The sequence below is a fragment of the Triticum dicoccoides genome, chromosome 5A (genome assembly GCF_002162155.2).
Source record: "Triticum dicoccoides isolate Atlit2015 ecotype Zavitan chromosome 5A, WEW_v2.0, whole genome shotgun sequence".
Lineage (NCBI taxonomy): Eukaryota > Viridiplantae > Streptophyta > Magnoliopsida > Poales > Poaceae > Triticum > Triticum dicoccoides.
In genome coordinates this window covers 453007384-453024760 of record NC_041388.1, presented here as the reverse complement: position 1 = coordinate 453024760, position 17377 = coordinate 453007384, and the positions used below count along the sequence as shown (strand labels likewise).

Genomic DNA, 17377 nt, shown 5'->3' with positions numbered 1-17377 from the left:
GTAGAATGGAGAACGTACTCAATCTACACATCCTCGGGTGGGATTAGGACCCATCTTTACCTATTAGAGATGTAGGTGGATTAAACGCGGTAGAAACTGAAAATTTGATGTGATTAATTTAAGTGAATCCTTAATTATGTTGTGTGGCTTGCAAAAAAGCAGAGGATGGCAGATAATCAGTGGATGTACAGTGGTTTTATCCATCGGAATCGAGTAACATCAGAGTGGATCGCGAAAACCGATGTGTATTTGAAGGAGATATTCCGTCGTCCAATGAGAATTATCCCACCATGCCCCTGTGCGAGATGTGCCAGACATCGCCGTAGAAATCAGACGGACATGAGTGAGCTCCTTCACACGCACGGATATATGCCAAACTTTGACATGCCGCCAATAAACATAGCCGAGCAGGACCGTGGTAGAGAGGAGGTGATGCGACAACGCATCGATGGATATGAGGACGACGGGGTCAGGGACATGCTAGATGATGTCATTGTTGCAGAAACGGCAAATGCGACACCTTCAGAGAATGAACCGGAGGAGCTGGAGGCAACCGCAAAGGCCTTCTTGGAGGTCTTGGCCTCATCGAAGAAACCTCTTTATGCGGGTGCAAAAATATCTCAGCTGGATGCCATCTCGCAACTGATTGCAGTCAAGGCTGAGTACGGCTGTAGCCAGAAATGCTTCGAAGCATTCCTGGGAGTATGGGCTAACAACCTCCCTGAGGGTCATGAACTGCCGAAAAGCATGTACGATACAAAGAAAATCATGAAGGCACTCTCTATGGATTATGAGCAAATAGATGTTTGCCTAAAGAATTGCCTTTTGTTTAGGCACGAGTATGCGGATGACAAGTACTATAGGAAGTGCGGTTCGTCTCGGTACATTGAGGTGGTCGGTGAGGATGGTGAGAAAAAGCAGCTAACCACCCCTGTTAAGGTTCTTCGGTATCTTGATTTTATAAAAAGACTGCAGCACCTTTTCATCACGAAGGAGTCTGCCAAAAGGATGAAGTGGCACAAGGAAGGTATAAGGTACAATCCAAAAAAATCGTACATCCATCGGGAGGGGAAGCATGGAAGTCATTCGATGAAGAATACCCCGAGGAAGGAGCCGAGGCTGGGAATGTCAGAATAGCCATATCAGGTGATGGGTTGAATCCATATGGTATGTCGTCCAATCCATACAGCTGCTGGCCTGTGTTTGTAATTCCGCTCAATCTTCCTCCCGGTGCCCTAATGCAACGGAAGACCATGTTCTTGTCACTCATCATTCCGGGGCCTGAATACCCGGGGAAGCAATTGGGTGTGTTTACGCAGCCGCTTGTGGATGCTTTGCACCATTCTTGGTACTTTCCGAGGTTGACATACGACCGGGATCTGCAGAGAAATTTCTTGATGAAAGTTTGGTTGCACTATTGCATGCATGACTTTCCCGGCTATGCTCTGTTCTGTGGATGGTGTACAAGTGGGAAGATGCCATGCCCAGTGTGCATGCAGGCTCTGCGAATGATTTGGCTAAGTAAGGGTGGCAAGTATGTAGCCTTTGACCTGCATCGACAGTTCCTCCCTCCAGACCATCTAGACAGGGAAGACAAGAAGAACTTCACGAAAGGCCGGGTTGTTCATGAAGTAACCGAGATTCCAACATTCTCGGGGGCAGATGTTCTTGCTCAGCTAAAAGCTCTCAAGCCTAAAGTCAAAGGCAAAGGCAAAGCCAAAGCCAAAGGCTTCAAGGGATATGGTGAGACGCACAACTGGACTCACATTACCCCCTTCTCGCAGCTTCCCTATTTCAAGGACCTCAAACTTCCTTACAATATTGATGTGATGCACACCGAAAAGAATGTGGCAGAGTCCCTTTTCCACATGATCCTCAACATTCCTGATAAGACGAAGGATAACGTAAAAGCTAGAGCCGATGCTGACTTTGTCCTTAAATCGCCAGAAAAAAAAGAAGTACTTATCTAGATGAAAGAAATTTTGAAGTTCACCGATGGTTATGCATCGAATATAAGTAAGGGAGTCAATCTTTCAACGGGCAAAGTGACCGGCCTGAAGAGTCATGACTACCATGTATGGATTGAGCGGATAATGCCGGTGATGGTTCGAGGCTATGTCCCCGAGCATGTCTGGCGAGTGCTTGCCGAGCTTAGCCATTTCTTCCGCACACTCTGTGCTAAAGAAGTAAGTAAAGAGGTGATTGAAAAATTGCATAAGAAGGCACCGGAGTTGATAGTCAAGCTAGAGAAGATCTTTCCGCCAGGCTTCTTTACTCCGATGACACATCTCATTCTGCACCTCGCGAATGAGGTATTGTTGGGGGGGGGGGGGCTTGTGCAAAATCGCTGGCAGTACGGCCCTGAGAGGCAGAACAAGCATCTCCGACGGAAATGTGGAAACAAAGCTAAGATTGAAGCTTCCATAGCTGAGGCAGTTATCCTAGAGGAGGTGTCAGACCTCAGGACATCATACTATCCAGACCACGTTCCCCATCTGCATAACAAGGTGCCTCGATACAATATAGAAGAGCCCAAGTATCAACCCAGGCTCGATCTATTCAACGCGCAAGGTGGGAGGGCTGGGGCCTCGAAATCTTATAACATGCCACGACAAGAGTGGGAGGACCTCATGTTCTATATCTTGCACAACATCAAGGAAGTTGAGGAAGTGTGGATGAGGTAATACCACTACACCATTCCTTTATGTCTTCCACATCATCATGTTTCATGTTCACTTAGTCCCGGTCTAACACCGCTTATCTTTTTTTAGTGATTTCGTTCAAGAGGAATGGACGGGAGTGAATCCTCCTACTGAGGCGGAGACACTTACTCTTCTCCGTCATGGAAACCCTGGATGTAAAAATTTTGTTGCTTGGTTCATGGAGAAAGTAATTTTCCACACTCCCCTATTAAATACCTACTTCAACATTTATTAGTTAACCGAACTAATGCACGCAACAATTTCCATTATACTTGTAGGGAAAAGATCCGAACATATCTATGGATGATGAATTGAGATGGGTTTCCATGGGTTTTGACCCTGCCGTCATAACATGTAAAAAGTATGATGTGAATGGGTATCACTTCCATACAGAGGAGCACCAAAATAGCCGCCCCGATCCCAAAACTATAAATACTGGAGTGTACACCCCCGGTCAAAATTCAGTAGACTACTACGGAAGGGTACAAAATATATACGAGGTTAAATTCCGCCAGGGGCGTGAGACCCTAAGTCTGCCTGTGTTCAAATGCCGATGGTTCGATCCACGGGAGGGGGTAAAACATACGCCTTCCATTGGTTTGGTCGAAGTTAAACCATCAACCGTCTATGCCGGAGCCGATCTCTTCATTGCGGCTACCCAAGCTACACAAGTATATTATCTGCCTTACCCATGCCAGAAAGTGTATCTAAAGGGTTGGGAAGTTGTGTTCAAGGTGTCGCCACATGGTAAGCTACCAGACCCGAATGAAGATGATTACTACAACATTAACCCCATGACATACGAGGGAGTGTTCTATCAAGAGCAACCTGATGATGATGATGATGATGATGATGATGATGATGTGGTTAGAAACGATGACGCTAGACCATTGGGTGATGATGATGTGGACCCAAACGTCGACGATGCACGGAATGATGGTGAGACCATTGTCAATGAAAATGACATACTTATGCTAGAAAAGTTAAACGAAGACGCTGACGACGAGGAAGAGCCTCCACCTCCGTCGAACAACGAAGATGATATGATTGATAGTGATGATGAGACGGATCGAGAAAGAGGTTACAACAGTGATGATTCATATGGGTTCTAACAGATGTATGTTTCAAGTCTTTTTTTCTATATTTAGGAATATGCCTTTTATGCATTTTTATTAATGTGTTTATTATCATGCCTTTTCCTTCATTTCATTAATTTACTAATTTCTTTTTCTCTTTTCAATGCAGGTTCGTGGAACATGGGCAAGGGGAAGGCCGACGGCATGGGTTTCCTACGCAAGGCCGTCGGCCTGCATAGTCGTAGTGGTCGAGCACGTAATCCTCCCCCTCGGCTACTTGACGATGACTCCTCACAGAGAGGTCGAGGGAGAGGTGCCCCTAGAGGAGGAGGGGGCGGGGGGAGAGCCTCTAGAGGACGAGGTGCTGGGGGGAGAGCCACTACAGGGGGTCGCGGCCAGAAAGAGCGCACCCTCACCGACTTAGGGGTGTTGTCTTCGAGGCCCTCCTCTAGTGAGGTACACTCTAGGGAGGAGGAGGAGGAGGAGGAGGTTGGGGAGGAGGTTGGGGAGGGGGAGGCGGGCGAGGAGGAGGATGGTGGCGGGGATGATGGTGGTGACGGGAAGGGGGTTGACAACAAGGGGTGGCTGGGTGGTAACGCAAAGCTACCAAAGCAGGTTCCTGCTACTGAGGAGCAGAAGTGGCTCATTGAGCCCACGGGAAAAGAGTAAGTGGTTCATTATTTTGCTTGTCACATGCTTATTCCGGTTGTTATTTATTTTGCTTGTCACATGCTAATAGTTCATTCTTTTGCAGCAACTTCATATATTCTAAAGGGGTCCGTATTCCCAACGGCCTCATCACCGTCTTGCTGAAGTTATACTGGCCAAGGTTGTACTGTCCGGATCCAGTCAGGCAGCCAGACCGTCAGGTTTTGGCCACGAGCTGGGACCACTGGGAAGCGGCCCTCCACGCGGACCATGAGACCCATGCCAAGGCCGTGATCACTACTTTCTGGGTGAGTTCTCTTCAGAAGCACAAGTCCATTCTAGTTTCATGAATGATTTAACTCATGGCTTCTTCCATTCTTGTTTCATGCATGATTGTAGAAATTCTATCGAGTTCATCCAAAGCACAGGGCCAGAGCGGACCAGATCGTGTTGCGCCAATGCAAGAAGAAGGCCCGCCAGATGCAGTACGAGGTGCGCTATGTGGCCATCTCGACATACTACCACAACTATCTCGGTGTGAAGATGACCAAGGAAGAAGCGCGGAGGATGGGCATTACCTTGGAGAGGCCCGAGTTCTTGGCGGTAAGTATAAAAGATTTTTCATTATGCTTTCATATATTATGCTTTCATTATGCTTTCATTACCTTGTGGTACATTATGCTTTATGCTTCCATAACACCAATTTGGACACACCTACATGCCATTATGCTTTTATTATGTAGGTGTGTCCAAATTGGTGTTATGGAAAAGACGAGTCCTGGGCGGCATTGGTGGATCTTTGGTGTGATGAGGCTGGAGCTTGGGCGGCTATGAGAACCAAAAATAAGGCTAACCGAGGGACGGAGGGAGTACATGCTCAGGGAAACCGAAACCACTATCTCCACAAGGCAGTTAATGTATGACTAACCCCATTAAACATTCTTCTTCTTCTATTTACCATCACTTTATTATGTATGACTAACCTCTGTTTGGTGGTGTAGGAGGAGAAACTGAAGCGGACGCTCTCAGACATGCAGGCGTGGGAGATCGCCCATACGCGGAAGGACTCCAAGCCTGGCGAGCCAAAGTACTACGGCAAGAAGACCGCGGGGAGGAAGAAGGCCTACTCCACGGCGTATCTGAAGTTACATCCTGACACACCTGACCCCATTGCGGCGCCTCTGGATGAGAGGGCGGTGGTGAGCATGGGGCCCACGGAGCATGGTCGGGAGGCGATTCTCGATGCTGTGATCACTCCTACTATCTCCTACACACAGCTTCGTCGGATCGACCCGAGCCTGAGCCAGCGCACGAGCCAGCCAGTGACCAGTGCACAGTCCCTCTTTCAGGAGCAACAATATGTAAGTATTTTCCCTCTTATCTTCATTGCTCACTTTATTTTCCGCATTTAGTAGTTTTATGAGTTCCATCATGTCATACCGTAGGCCTACCTGGAGTACACACGCCAGGAGACCATGGCGTGGCATCAGAGGCTTTATGAACACCAAGTGCAGAGGGATAGCCAGATGCAGCAGGCTTTTTAGGAAATGGCGGCCGGCAGGTGTCCTCAGTTCCCACCAGCACAATGCCCTCCAGCACAACCAGTGCTGCTGAGCTTTGAGGAGTTTGTGGCACAGAACGCTGGCCCCTCGCCGGTTAGTTCATCCCCAATCTATTCACCCAAAGCATGTCATGCCTTTCAACATAGTCATATATCCCATTAATATGTCTTTTCAACATCCAGGGAACAGGTGGATCTACCGTTGGCGGTGGTCTTCGCAGCACTCCGGAGACACGGAGCCCGACCACTCCGATCCACGGAGGCGGAGGCGGAGGTGGAGGCGGTCTTGGCGGTAGCGCTGCCGCTAGCAGTGACGACCTGGGCTTCGGCGCTCTTGGCGGTGACGACCTCCGCGGTGGTCGATGATACTTGAGATGTGATGATGATGCTTGAGATGACTTGTGTGTGGTGATGATCATTTTAGATGACTTGTGTGCTTTTCTATATGCTTATGCTTATGTTGGTTGTGATGATGGTCATTTAGAGACTTGTGTGTGATGATGCTTATGCAATTATTGTTGTGATGATGCTTATGCTTACCTTCGTTGATATGTGCTGCTGATATGTGCTGTTATATATGTGTTGTTATTTGAATTGAACTGATTTGAAAATAAACAGAAAAAAGGAAAAAAATTCAAAAGCAAACTATGCCGACGGCTATGCCGTCGGCATAGGGCTGGCGTGAGTTCCCAGTAGCTGACACGTGGCACCTATGCCGACGGCATAGCCGTCGGCATAGTTTAAAAGCTAGGACGACGGCTATGCCGTCGGCATATGTGCCACGCGTCAGCTGCTGGGAACTCTGTATGAAGGGCTATGCCGACGGCTAGGCCGTCGGCATAGTTTGAAACTAGGCCGACAGCCTAGCCGTCGGCATAGCCCTGGTCCATGCCCAACGATAGGCCGCCACGTGGCACACCTATGCCGACAGCTAGGCTGTCGGTGTAGGTTTTAACTAAGCCGACGGCTAGGCCGATGGCATAGGTGTGCCATGTGGCGGCCTGTCGTTGGCCAAACTTGACGGCAGCCGCCGTTAGGCGCGATAGTTGCCGACGGCCGTGGCCCCCGTCGGTGTAGCATATATGCCGACGGCCTCCCTGGCTGTGCCGACGCATATGTTGCCGACGGCCCTATGCCGACGGGGGCCGTCGGCGTAGGCCTATCCCGACGGGACTCAGGGCTAAGCCGACGGCCCTGGCCGTCGGCATAGGGGGAGATTCCGGTAGTGAGTGCGGGAGAGTGCATTATGGCAGTGGCGGGAAAATTATCGCGCCTAAGTTGTGCCCTCCACGACGAGACAGAAGCACTCCCGAAGGCGATCCAGTTTGCAGAGTCACAGGGTATGGGGCGCGTGCATTTCGAGACGGACTGCCAAGTCTTGCACTCGGCCATGGTTACCACGTCTCAGGATCGGAGTCCTCTTGGTGTGTTGTTTAGAGAAGCTAAGTTCCTCCTCCAGACAAGCTTCATAGGCATTCGAGTTTCGTTTGCCCCGAGGGCTTGTAATACCCCAGCCCATCTGTTAGCCGCTGTTGGCGCGCGGGCTGCACCCGACAACCAACTAGTCTAGCAGTCAGAGCTGCCCCCTGATGTAAGTCGTGTTGTGGCCGCCGATCTGGTCGGTTCACCGTAATTTTATGGAATGCAAGGTGTTCCAGCTCAAAAAAAGAAACATGGCGTAGACTACTACGAATAGGAGCACGAGTTTGAGTTGGTCATAAGAGCAGCTTTAATGAGGCGACCCATTTCGTCCGCTGGCGTTCATTTGGATCGGCACGGACAGAAAAAACGGCTCAATGCGCCAATCTAAATGGACGCGCGTTCGCTTGGCGTCTGCATGACGACCCACTCCCAGCCTAATTTTAAGCTGGATTTGTGTCGGCGCGGACATGAGATGGACGCACGCACGCCTACTCCTCTCCCCGGGCCCGCCGATCGGTGGCAGCCACCACCATTTTCCTCCATTTTCCCCAAAAACCCTCTCGCTCACGCGCTCCCGGCCCACGCCTGCCATGGACGACGCCATCGACCTCGATGCCGCCGCCGGCCTCACCTCGTCCGGCGCTGTTGCCCCCTCCGGGAAAGGCAAGCCTCGTGCCCTGCGCAAGACTGCCACCGCGGCCAAGCCAAAGAAGCCGCTAATGCCCGCACAACGGGCAAGAGAGTCGGCCAAAAGGAAGGACCGGAGGCACGCCGCGGACGCGAGGGATGAGGCTGAGGCCGCTGCGCAGCAGGAGGTCACCAACGCCCGCGTCGCAGCGGCAACGAGGGAGGCGCTCTACATGCTAGCGGTAAACCCTGGCCAGACGGCCTCCTCAACACCGCCGTCGTCGCGGCCAGCACCGGCTCATCGGCGTTTTCTCGGATGGTGCTAGGGACGAGGAGAAGTTCAAGGCGCAATATGCCGCCCTCAAGTCGCGTGGGAGGAAGCAAGACGTGGAGGAGGTTGGGGAGGGCGAGCCGGCACGGCCGCGGGAGAAGACCAACTCCAAGAATAAGGACAAGCGCGATGCGGCATCCAACGCCTTGATCGCGAGCGTGGAGGGCATGATGAACAAAAAAGACTCAAGGAAGGAGGATCGCCGGTGTTTCAAGGCGGAGCAAATGAACGTTTTTATGAAGATCCAAAGGAGGAGGCTTGAGATGGACGCGGAGAAGCAAGCCAAGATGTTCGAGCTCGAGGCGGGGAAGCAAGCCAAGATGCTAGAGATCGAGGCCGTCAACGCCAAGACCAAGGCGAAAGAAGTGGCTCTCGCGAGCATGATGACCGGGGTGGAGATCATGAATGTGGATCTCAACACCGTGTCGCAAAAAAAAAGGTTGTGGTTCGAGAAGATGCATGCCGACATGCTCAAGTTCGACGACGAGTGATCTGTGGCGGCGAGCGCCATCTTTTTTGTATGCCGGCATGTGTGCTGGCATGACCACGGGGGCCGCGATGACGTAGTCAAACTCAAGTCCCATCTTTTTTTGTGTGCTGGCATATGTGTCGTCCGGCTGGCGAGTGCGCCAGCATGAACTGTGGTGATATTTTCTGAAGCCGGTATTGTATGCCGACGCTGGCATGGTGCCGGCAAGAGACATGGTCGCTGACATGATCGGCTGCGGGTTTTTTTTTTAAAAGTTAAGTACGAAAATAAAATGGGTCTGCGCATTGGGCGCACTGCTGCATTGCGATCCAAATACAAAATTGGATAGACGCCGGACGGACGACCGACCCAAACAAACAAAAAACAAACAAATACATCGTCTATTTGGGTCGGCCCGTTGAAGTTGCTCTGATGCTTAATGCTTGAAGTGGAAGCACACCTGCTGTCGGCCAATGGTCGCCACACGGCCGGGCTCTCCCAGGGAATAAGTTAAGAAAGGAGATAGGAGAGCGGACATGACTGGAGTTACGTTTACCAATTTGATTTGAGTGTCTCGTTGCGTCGATGGCCATCACGTTCTAGAAGATTGGCCTGTTTGGGTCAATTGGTTTTTTACTTTCTGTGTAAATTAATATAAAAGTGTTTAGATCACTAGTATACAGAGGGAGTAACTTGTAATGACAGTCGAGCACAGTTGTGCTGTACGGCGTGCGTCGCGGTCGCAGCAGCGGTGGACGGTGGTGGTGGTCGGTCGACGACGCGCGCGGTGGACGTCCGTCTCTACGGGAATTAAGCTTTGCTGTGCTATCATCGGACATCGGCGGGGGAATGGGCCCAAGTGTGTGAGTCCAGCTTCGCGTCGCCTGCCGGAATGGGCGCGGTGCGTCAGCGACGACGTGGCCGGCCGCTGGGTTTGAAGTTTGGACGGTAGCGCGCTCGAGAGAGCACAGGAGCGCATCACCGAGATAGACAGCAGCACATCACCGAGATACTCCTAGTCCTAGACAGGGAGCGCATCACCGAGATAGGAAGAAGACGGCATATAAAAGCCAACAAGAGAGAGAGAGAGAGAAAGAGAGGACACCATCACCACCGGGAGAGAGAGCTAGCACTAGCAGGCGGGGGCGATCGATAATGGCGGTGGCGAAGCCGCTCTCCTCCCTGGCCCTCGTCCTGCTGCTCGCCGTGGCGTCTCAAGAGGCGGCGGCGGCGACGATCACCAGGGGTGACTTCCCCCCGGGGTTCATCTTCGGCACCGGCTCCTCCTCTTACCAGGTGCGCCACTCGGATGTACTCGGCTCACGCCCAGTGGCCAGCTACCCGCCTCCCTCGGCCTCGCCGTTGCGTATATCGTATAGTTATCAATCAGAAATTCAGAATACGTGTGGATTTCTCCTCACCCTCAGTCAAAGCTAGCGGTCGAATAGGATCGCTAGCTGACAGCCAGACCAGCACTAGCTAGCATAGTACCTGCCACCTTCCTTGTAGCTCCGTGATGAAAACAGATGCAGCATATATGTATGTATACCTAGACCTACTGCAAGTCTACAATCTTTTTCGTTCAGGAAACAAATTTACATCTTGGTGCAGGGCAAATACAGTACTACGCCAACGTGTGTGTTCATCACTATATAATATATATCCTAGCTAGCTAGCACCAGCACCACCGCATGTCATGTGCTCTGCTCCGGCCCGGTCGTCGCCGATCAATCTGCACCATACGTACCACGTGTTTCTCCGAGTACGCAGCCATGTCGTGCACAACGTGTTTCCTGCACACCTCGCCGCCAGAGACACAATTCACCCCCGACGATGCAATCCACCACGCGCCCAGATCCGATCCTGTCTACGGCTCTACCGATCTACTCCTCGATGTGGCCCCAAGTGACCTCGGTGGTGCACCATCCCGACATTAGATGGTCGTGTCCACCCTCTTCACCGTGTTTGTTCCATCGCGAGGTGCCTGGACCCTGGAGGTTTGAACCGAATGCCCGAGTACCTCCCGTGGGCCGTCGGGCGGAGAAGCATTGCATGCGCCTTTGGTGACTTGAAGGAAATAAATTTGTATCATATCTGAAACTTATTGTATGAACTAAAGAAGCAGGAAACAAGCTTATATGCAGTTAAAAGGAAACCATGGATACAATTAAGTATTGGACGGAAGCAAAGTTTTTTGTCTGTGTTGGAAACTGATATAAAGATACACGAGACTTAAATTTTGTGGCATGGAAACAAATTCTTAGAAGCAAAATTTTGTTACTAGGAAGCAAAGTGCTTGGACCTAATTTTACTGTTACGTCCATAAAAAATCGGTCACAATCGAAGCAAATTATCTCGTCGTGATGCTTCTAAAGCAATTGCAACTGCTTCTATAGAACAGAAAACATGTATCCTGTCATTCAAACAATTGGTTTCATAACATCAGAAAATGATGCTTCCTGACCCGCAAAAAAAGAAAAGAAAAGAAAAAAAAATGATGCTTCCAATCATAAGAAGAATATTTTCATGGTACAAAATTTATTCTGCCATCTCAAATTAGAAACGTAATTAACTGTTGGATTTAATTGAGATTAACAATCATTGTTTACCAAAATTGTGTCCACAAAAGCTGGGATTTTACATCATTATCGGAAGCAGTTTTTGGAAACTAGTGGGGCTAGCGATTGCAGATAGGTAGTGATGTTCCGCAGAATTGGAACCACTAATAGCCTGAAACTCCTTTCACAAAAAGTAAAAATAAAATAAATAGCCTGAAACTCCTTTCGCCAGAAGTAAAAATAAGACAAATAGCCTGAAACTCTTTAAGATATATGCTCACTCTTAGACCTGACAGTTCAGACAATGGTCAAAAACTAAGAAAAAGGATTGAGAATGGTCAAAGTTAACTGCCTTCGCTAGCTCTTAAAATTCTCTTGTTTAAATCTTCAGAATCCAGATCACAGCTATTATTTGTTGTATTGTATGGAATACTTTGCCGACCTCAATATTCGGCTGATTTTTCCAGGTTGAAGGTGCGGTCGCAGAGGACGGAAGAAAACCCAGCATCTGGGACACGTTCACACACTCAGGTTACTTCTACTTTCCCCGCGATCTCTGCGTCCGAATCTGCCATGCGAATTATAACATGGAGTTTGGAACATCCACAGGGCAGTTTGTCGACGGTGCCACTGCTGATGTGACTGCAGATCAGTATCACAAGTACAAGGTCAGTTTGTGAGGACCAAGTGATGTTAAATGGTTGGCTTTTCAGACCAAGAATTTGTTGTTAATCTTACAGCTGATTTTGTGTTTGACAACAGGAAGATGTGAAGCTTTTGAGCGACATGGGCGTCGACGCCTACAGATTTTCAATAGCCTGGCCTCGCCTTATTCCCGGTAAGGCCATAACGACAGTCATAGCACAACCATTTGTCCAATACACTTGCTGAATAATGTGTTCCAGAAAAGTTGGCTAGGCACTTCACTGACTTTTGTTTGCAATCCATGAAGATGGCTGTGGAGCAGTCAATCCAAAGGGACTGGAGTACTACAACAATCTTATCGATGAACTCCTGGCTCATGGTATTTAATCCTTGGCAGACTGAATCCTTCCTCCAAGAATAAAAATTCAAGGATTTTCATATGTCCGTCTGCACAGAAGTGACTCATGCACATTTCTCTGCTTTATGTAGGAATCCAGCCTCACGTCACGATATATCATTGCGACTTCCCTCAGGCTCTTCAAGACGAATACAACGGCATGCTTAGTCGCAAATTCATGTACTTTCTTCTTGCCCCACTAATCGAAACCGTCACTACAAGTGCAAATGCATTTTCGTAGAGGAGAAGAAATAATTTGCTTTTTTTTTTGCCTTCTTGTCACATGATTGTAGAGATGACTACACGGCATATGCAGAAGTGTGCTTCAAGAACTTTGGCGACCGGGTGAAATACTGGAGCACTGTCAATGAGCCAAACATCGAGCCCATCAGCGGATATGATAAGGGTATCCTCCCACCGCAGCGATGCTCATTCCCCTTCGGCGCCCACAGATGCGCTAATGGCAACTCTACCACAGAGCCATACATAGTAGCTCACCATCTTCTCCTCGCACATGCCTCGGCAGCGTCTCTATATAAAGACAAGTACCAGGTTAGGAACCATCCTGTTCATTTGGGATTAATCATTCCCACGTGTGTAATATTCCTTTTTGTTTTTTCAATGACCAGGCCAAGCAAGGAGGAAAAATTGGACTCACATTGCTCGGTTGGTGGTACGAGCCTGCGACGCAAACACCAGAGGATATAGCAGCAGCTGAAAGGATGAACGACTTCCACATTGGATGGTCTGTTCTTCTCTAGGACTCAAGTTTCATAGAAGCAGCTATAATTTGTGTGTAACTACAACTAGAGATCACGTGATCATGGCACAGGTATATGCATCCGTTGGTGCACGGAGATTATCCCCCGGTGATGAGGAAGAATGTTGGGTCCAGGCTACCATCTTTCACCGACGAAGAACTGAAGAGGGTGCTCGGATCTTTCGATTTTGTCGGATTTAACCACTACATTGTGTTATATGTGAAGGCTGATCTTAGCAAGCTGGACGATGAGCTGAGAGATTACATGGGTGATGCAGCAGTGCAATATGACAGTAAGCATTCTAATAACCTAAAGTCTTGTCATGTGTTATATGTGCCACAATGCAATGAGAGAAATGGATTAACCTAACTCTTCTGCAAATGTATTCTTGCAGTGCCATTTTTGAAGAAGAACCAGGTATTTGACGATACAATGCATTTCATCCCTAATAATCAATTTAGTTGGGAAATGAACTTTGTTCCCAACATAACTGAATCATCTGTATGTATGTTTGGCTAAAATTAAACTGTAACAGCTCCTGTTTGGGTTGAAAAGAGATTACCAGTCCTCGACGCCGCCGTGGGCTCTGAAGAAAATGCTGGGGCATCTCCAGCTCAAATACAAGAACCCTATAGTCATGATCCATGAGAACGGTAAATTCCACTAACAGAAGTTTCAGCTACCCTAAAACATCATGATCCCAAGGAATCATCAACCTGAAATATCATGTCCTCAATGTTCATATTTACTAGGAGCTGCTGGGAAGAACGCCCCGGATGACGACAAGTTCAGGTCGCAGTACCTGCAGGACTACATCGAGGCGACCCTCGAATCCAGCAGGTACCAACACCATCCATTTTCATCTCAGCACAAGAGAAATATGACACTGAAATATATTGACACAGTTTATCTCACCGTTCTTTTTGTTGCTGGGTGATCAGGAACGGGTCCAATGTGCAGGGCTACTTCGTGTGGTCGTTCCTGGACATGTTCGAGTATATATTCGGCTATCGCATGGGTTTTGGCCTCTATGGTGTGGACTTCAACTCTGAGGAGAGGACGAGGTACCAGAGGCACTCCGCCAAGTGGTACACCGGCTTCCTCCATGGCGGCGAGCTCAGGCCGGTGGCTCTGCCCGGCAAGGCCTATTCCCAGTGATCTTGTCACGCTTCTTCACGCTTCTGTTGCGCACGAAGAGGAAAATGCACGAATAAGCCTTGATGGTTAGGTGTTGTTTTTGGATGGAAATTGAAATTTGCTTGGGCAGTAGGGTGTATAGGCCTCTGCTTCTTTGGATTCGATTCTTCCTAATATATACTAGCCTATCCCAGTGCGGTGGCACGCCGCGCCTGTCGATGTGGTTATATACGCATTGTGTTTAAGAGTGTGACTATTTTGAAATAAGAGATTGTTATATGAAATCATGGATGTTGGAAAATAAGATGGAAAGCTGACCTCCGGTGTGAAAATGACAACAATGTGACAGACATAAAGTTGATGTAAAAGCATTGGCCCTTGCGAGCTGATATTTTTTTTTGAACATTGGGTTAAATTGAAAGACAAAGTAAATGAGAGGAGTATGAAATAATTCCAAAGTAATGGTATATGAATATTCAACTCTTAAATCTGCGCCAATTCTCTCAAAATACCGAGTCTTCATGAACGCCATTTGGTGTTGTTTGACAAATTAACAGAACACAAAAAGCAATGGAAACATGCGCATTCTCACCTGGCGGTGATGGCTTTGTGCGTTCCTATGCGCAGTAGTAAGATGAACGCATTAGACGGTAGCACGAGATATTTACAACCGGTTTGTATGACGGTCAAATAGGTGTTTAGTCATCTTGTTCTATTTCGTCGGTTGTAGCAAATTTATTTTTTACTTAACTTTAGCTCTTTTGAAAGCAAGTTTTGTATCATAGACCTTTTGTGCGACATTTTTACTTAATAATATGGCTGTATGCATTATTCGGATGCGGAGACCGGGGTTATTCCTCCTTCTCCCAATTTTTTTTCCAGCACATTCAATTATATTACTTTGTGAAATAGCAGTAGACTGCAAGACGAATTCATAGAAGTGCATCTCATTTCAGGCACCATGATAACCTACATTCTCTGCCGGAAAGAACATATTGGCACAAGGTGCAAATTCACAAATAGATACAGGAAGTACGACTTTCACCTTCTTCCATTCAACTATTTGAACTCTGGAAGGCTTACGGTAGCCAACAACAACTTAACATCCATACATAAAGTGATAAGAAACTTGCCCCCTGAACTACAATTATAGGTTGATAAACTCACAAGGGGCGGAACAACAGTGCTAATAAGTGGAAAAAGTTGCACAAAATTGCTATTTGGTGCTAATGATTGAGAAAAGCTGCACAGAACTGGCTATTTGACCTCGATGTATGCCTCTTTGCACAGAATAAGATGTTGGAGCAGCGTAAACGGAAAAAAACCGCAAGGGAATCAACAAAAAGAGAGTGGCCCAAATTAAAGATAATCTAGAACTCTTGTTCAATCATTAAGTCATATGTGTCAATGACTACTGAAAAAGTAATAGATGGGCAAGAGATACATCACCCATGTGGTAACTATAAACACAAAAACATGGGTTTCCAAAGCACCTTTCTAGAGACATTATGAATATAGGAAGCCCAGGTCTAGTGGCCAGCAAGACAGACAACATGGCAACTTCTTGGACGTAGATCCACTATTTCATAAGAGCATCTCCAACAACCGTGTCAAAAGACACGCGCACGCTAAACTGCGCATTTAGCATGCGGGGGAACTTTTCGCGCGCTCCAGCGGAGACGGCAAACTAGCGCGCGCGGGAAAAGATTGCGCGCAGGGGAGAAAGCTGGCGGTCGCGCGTTAGATTTGGCGCACCGCTTCCGGCGCGTCCATAAATTGCAGCGCTCGCCACGCGCGCTCTACCCCGCTTCAGCGCCCCGCCTCCGACACGCCATCACCGCGCCACCATGCTGCCGCGCCGCCAGGGATATTCGGGCTACCGCAGCGTCCACGAGCGCCCCTCCGATGCCTACTACGCTGAGATCTGGTCCGGCGACGTCCGCCTCGGCCTCGGCACGTTCAAGACAGCATGAGGCCGGCCGCGCGTACGATGCAGTGGCGTGGCGCCTAGAGAGGCCTAGCGCGCAGATGACCTTCCACGACGTCTACACACGCAAGCAGGCGCAGGCCGTCGCCCCTCCGCCTCGTCTTATAACAGACCAGGACCGTGAGGAACACCGTCGGCGACAACGCCGCCTCCTCATTGTCAAGGAGGACGAGCGAGCCATGGCGGAGTGGCGCCGGCGCCACCCGGAGGACGTCACCAACGAGAACGCCTTTTGGCGGAGAGGATAGCAAGGCGCCACGCGGAGCGGGCAGACAGGCGTCGGCGGAAGGCACTGGCCATATCACAGTGCGATCTCGTTAACGCTGGTGGGAAATCGTTCTTCTCGTCAGACAATGATTGTTGGGACGACGTGTGGCTCTCTACCTCGGACAACACCAACGAGGATGGTGATGAGGACTATTCGAATTAGGTTGTAGTTGCACCGTAGTTTTTATCTAGTTGCACCATAGTTCTTTTATCTATCTATGCTATGAACTATGTATGCATTGTGTGAAATATCTATGTATCGTTTCTATCTATCTATGCATATGCACCGTCGTCCAAAGTGTTTGTGCGAGAAGTCGCACGCTGCATTTTAGGGCGCCTGCTGGAGCTACGCGCGCGCTGAATTTACCACGGCCGCTGGAGCCAGCGCTCACCGCCGCTCTAAAGCAGGCGATCGACGCGCTGCAAACTGATTTTTAGCGCGCCATGCGTTGAGCGGCTGTTGGAGATGCTCTAAACAATATGCTTGACCCACATTTTTGAATTATTGCACTTGCGTGTATGTGATGGGAAACATTTGCATATTAGAAGCAGTGAAGAATTCAGCTAAAAGTATAGCTATGTTCTACTCCCTCTGTTCCACAATATAAACTGTTTTTGCAAAAAAAACATCTTATATTGAGGAAGTATTTTATATGCAATGCTCCTGTGTGGTTTTGTTACCGGGTTGGATACAGCCGAGCCGCGCTTCCTACATAGTTTCGAATAACACAATCGAGCACAGTTGCGCCTCACGGCGTTGCAGTCGCAGCGACAGTGGATTGGTAGTAA

The 17377-nt window shown here is 48.8% G+C and overlaps 1 protein-coding gene across 1 annotated transcript; it reads left to right on the top strand.

The window, feature by feature from the left end:
• Positions 1–9952: 9952 nt before the first annotated feature.
• Positions 9953–14669, top strand: LOC119297635 (beta-glucosidase 31-like). The gene is made up of 13 exons (XM_037575352.1): positions 9953–10132; positions 11862–11925; positions 12004–12062; positions 12157–12232; positions 12347–12418; positions 12529–12616; positions 12730–12988; positions 13066–13181; positions 13269–13489; positions 13592–13614; positions 13733–13850; positions 13950–14037; positions 14139–14669. The coding sequence occupies exons 1-13, from the start codon at positions 9992–9994 to the stop codon at positions 14353–14355; spliced, it is 1542 nt and encodes a 513-aa protein (XP_037431249.1). The 5' UTR covers positions 9953–9991; the 3' UTR covers positions 14356–14669.
• Positions 14670–17377: the final 2708 nt, after the last annotated feature.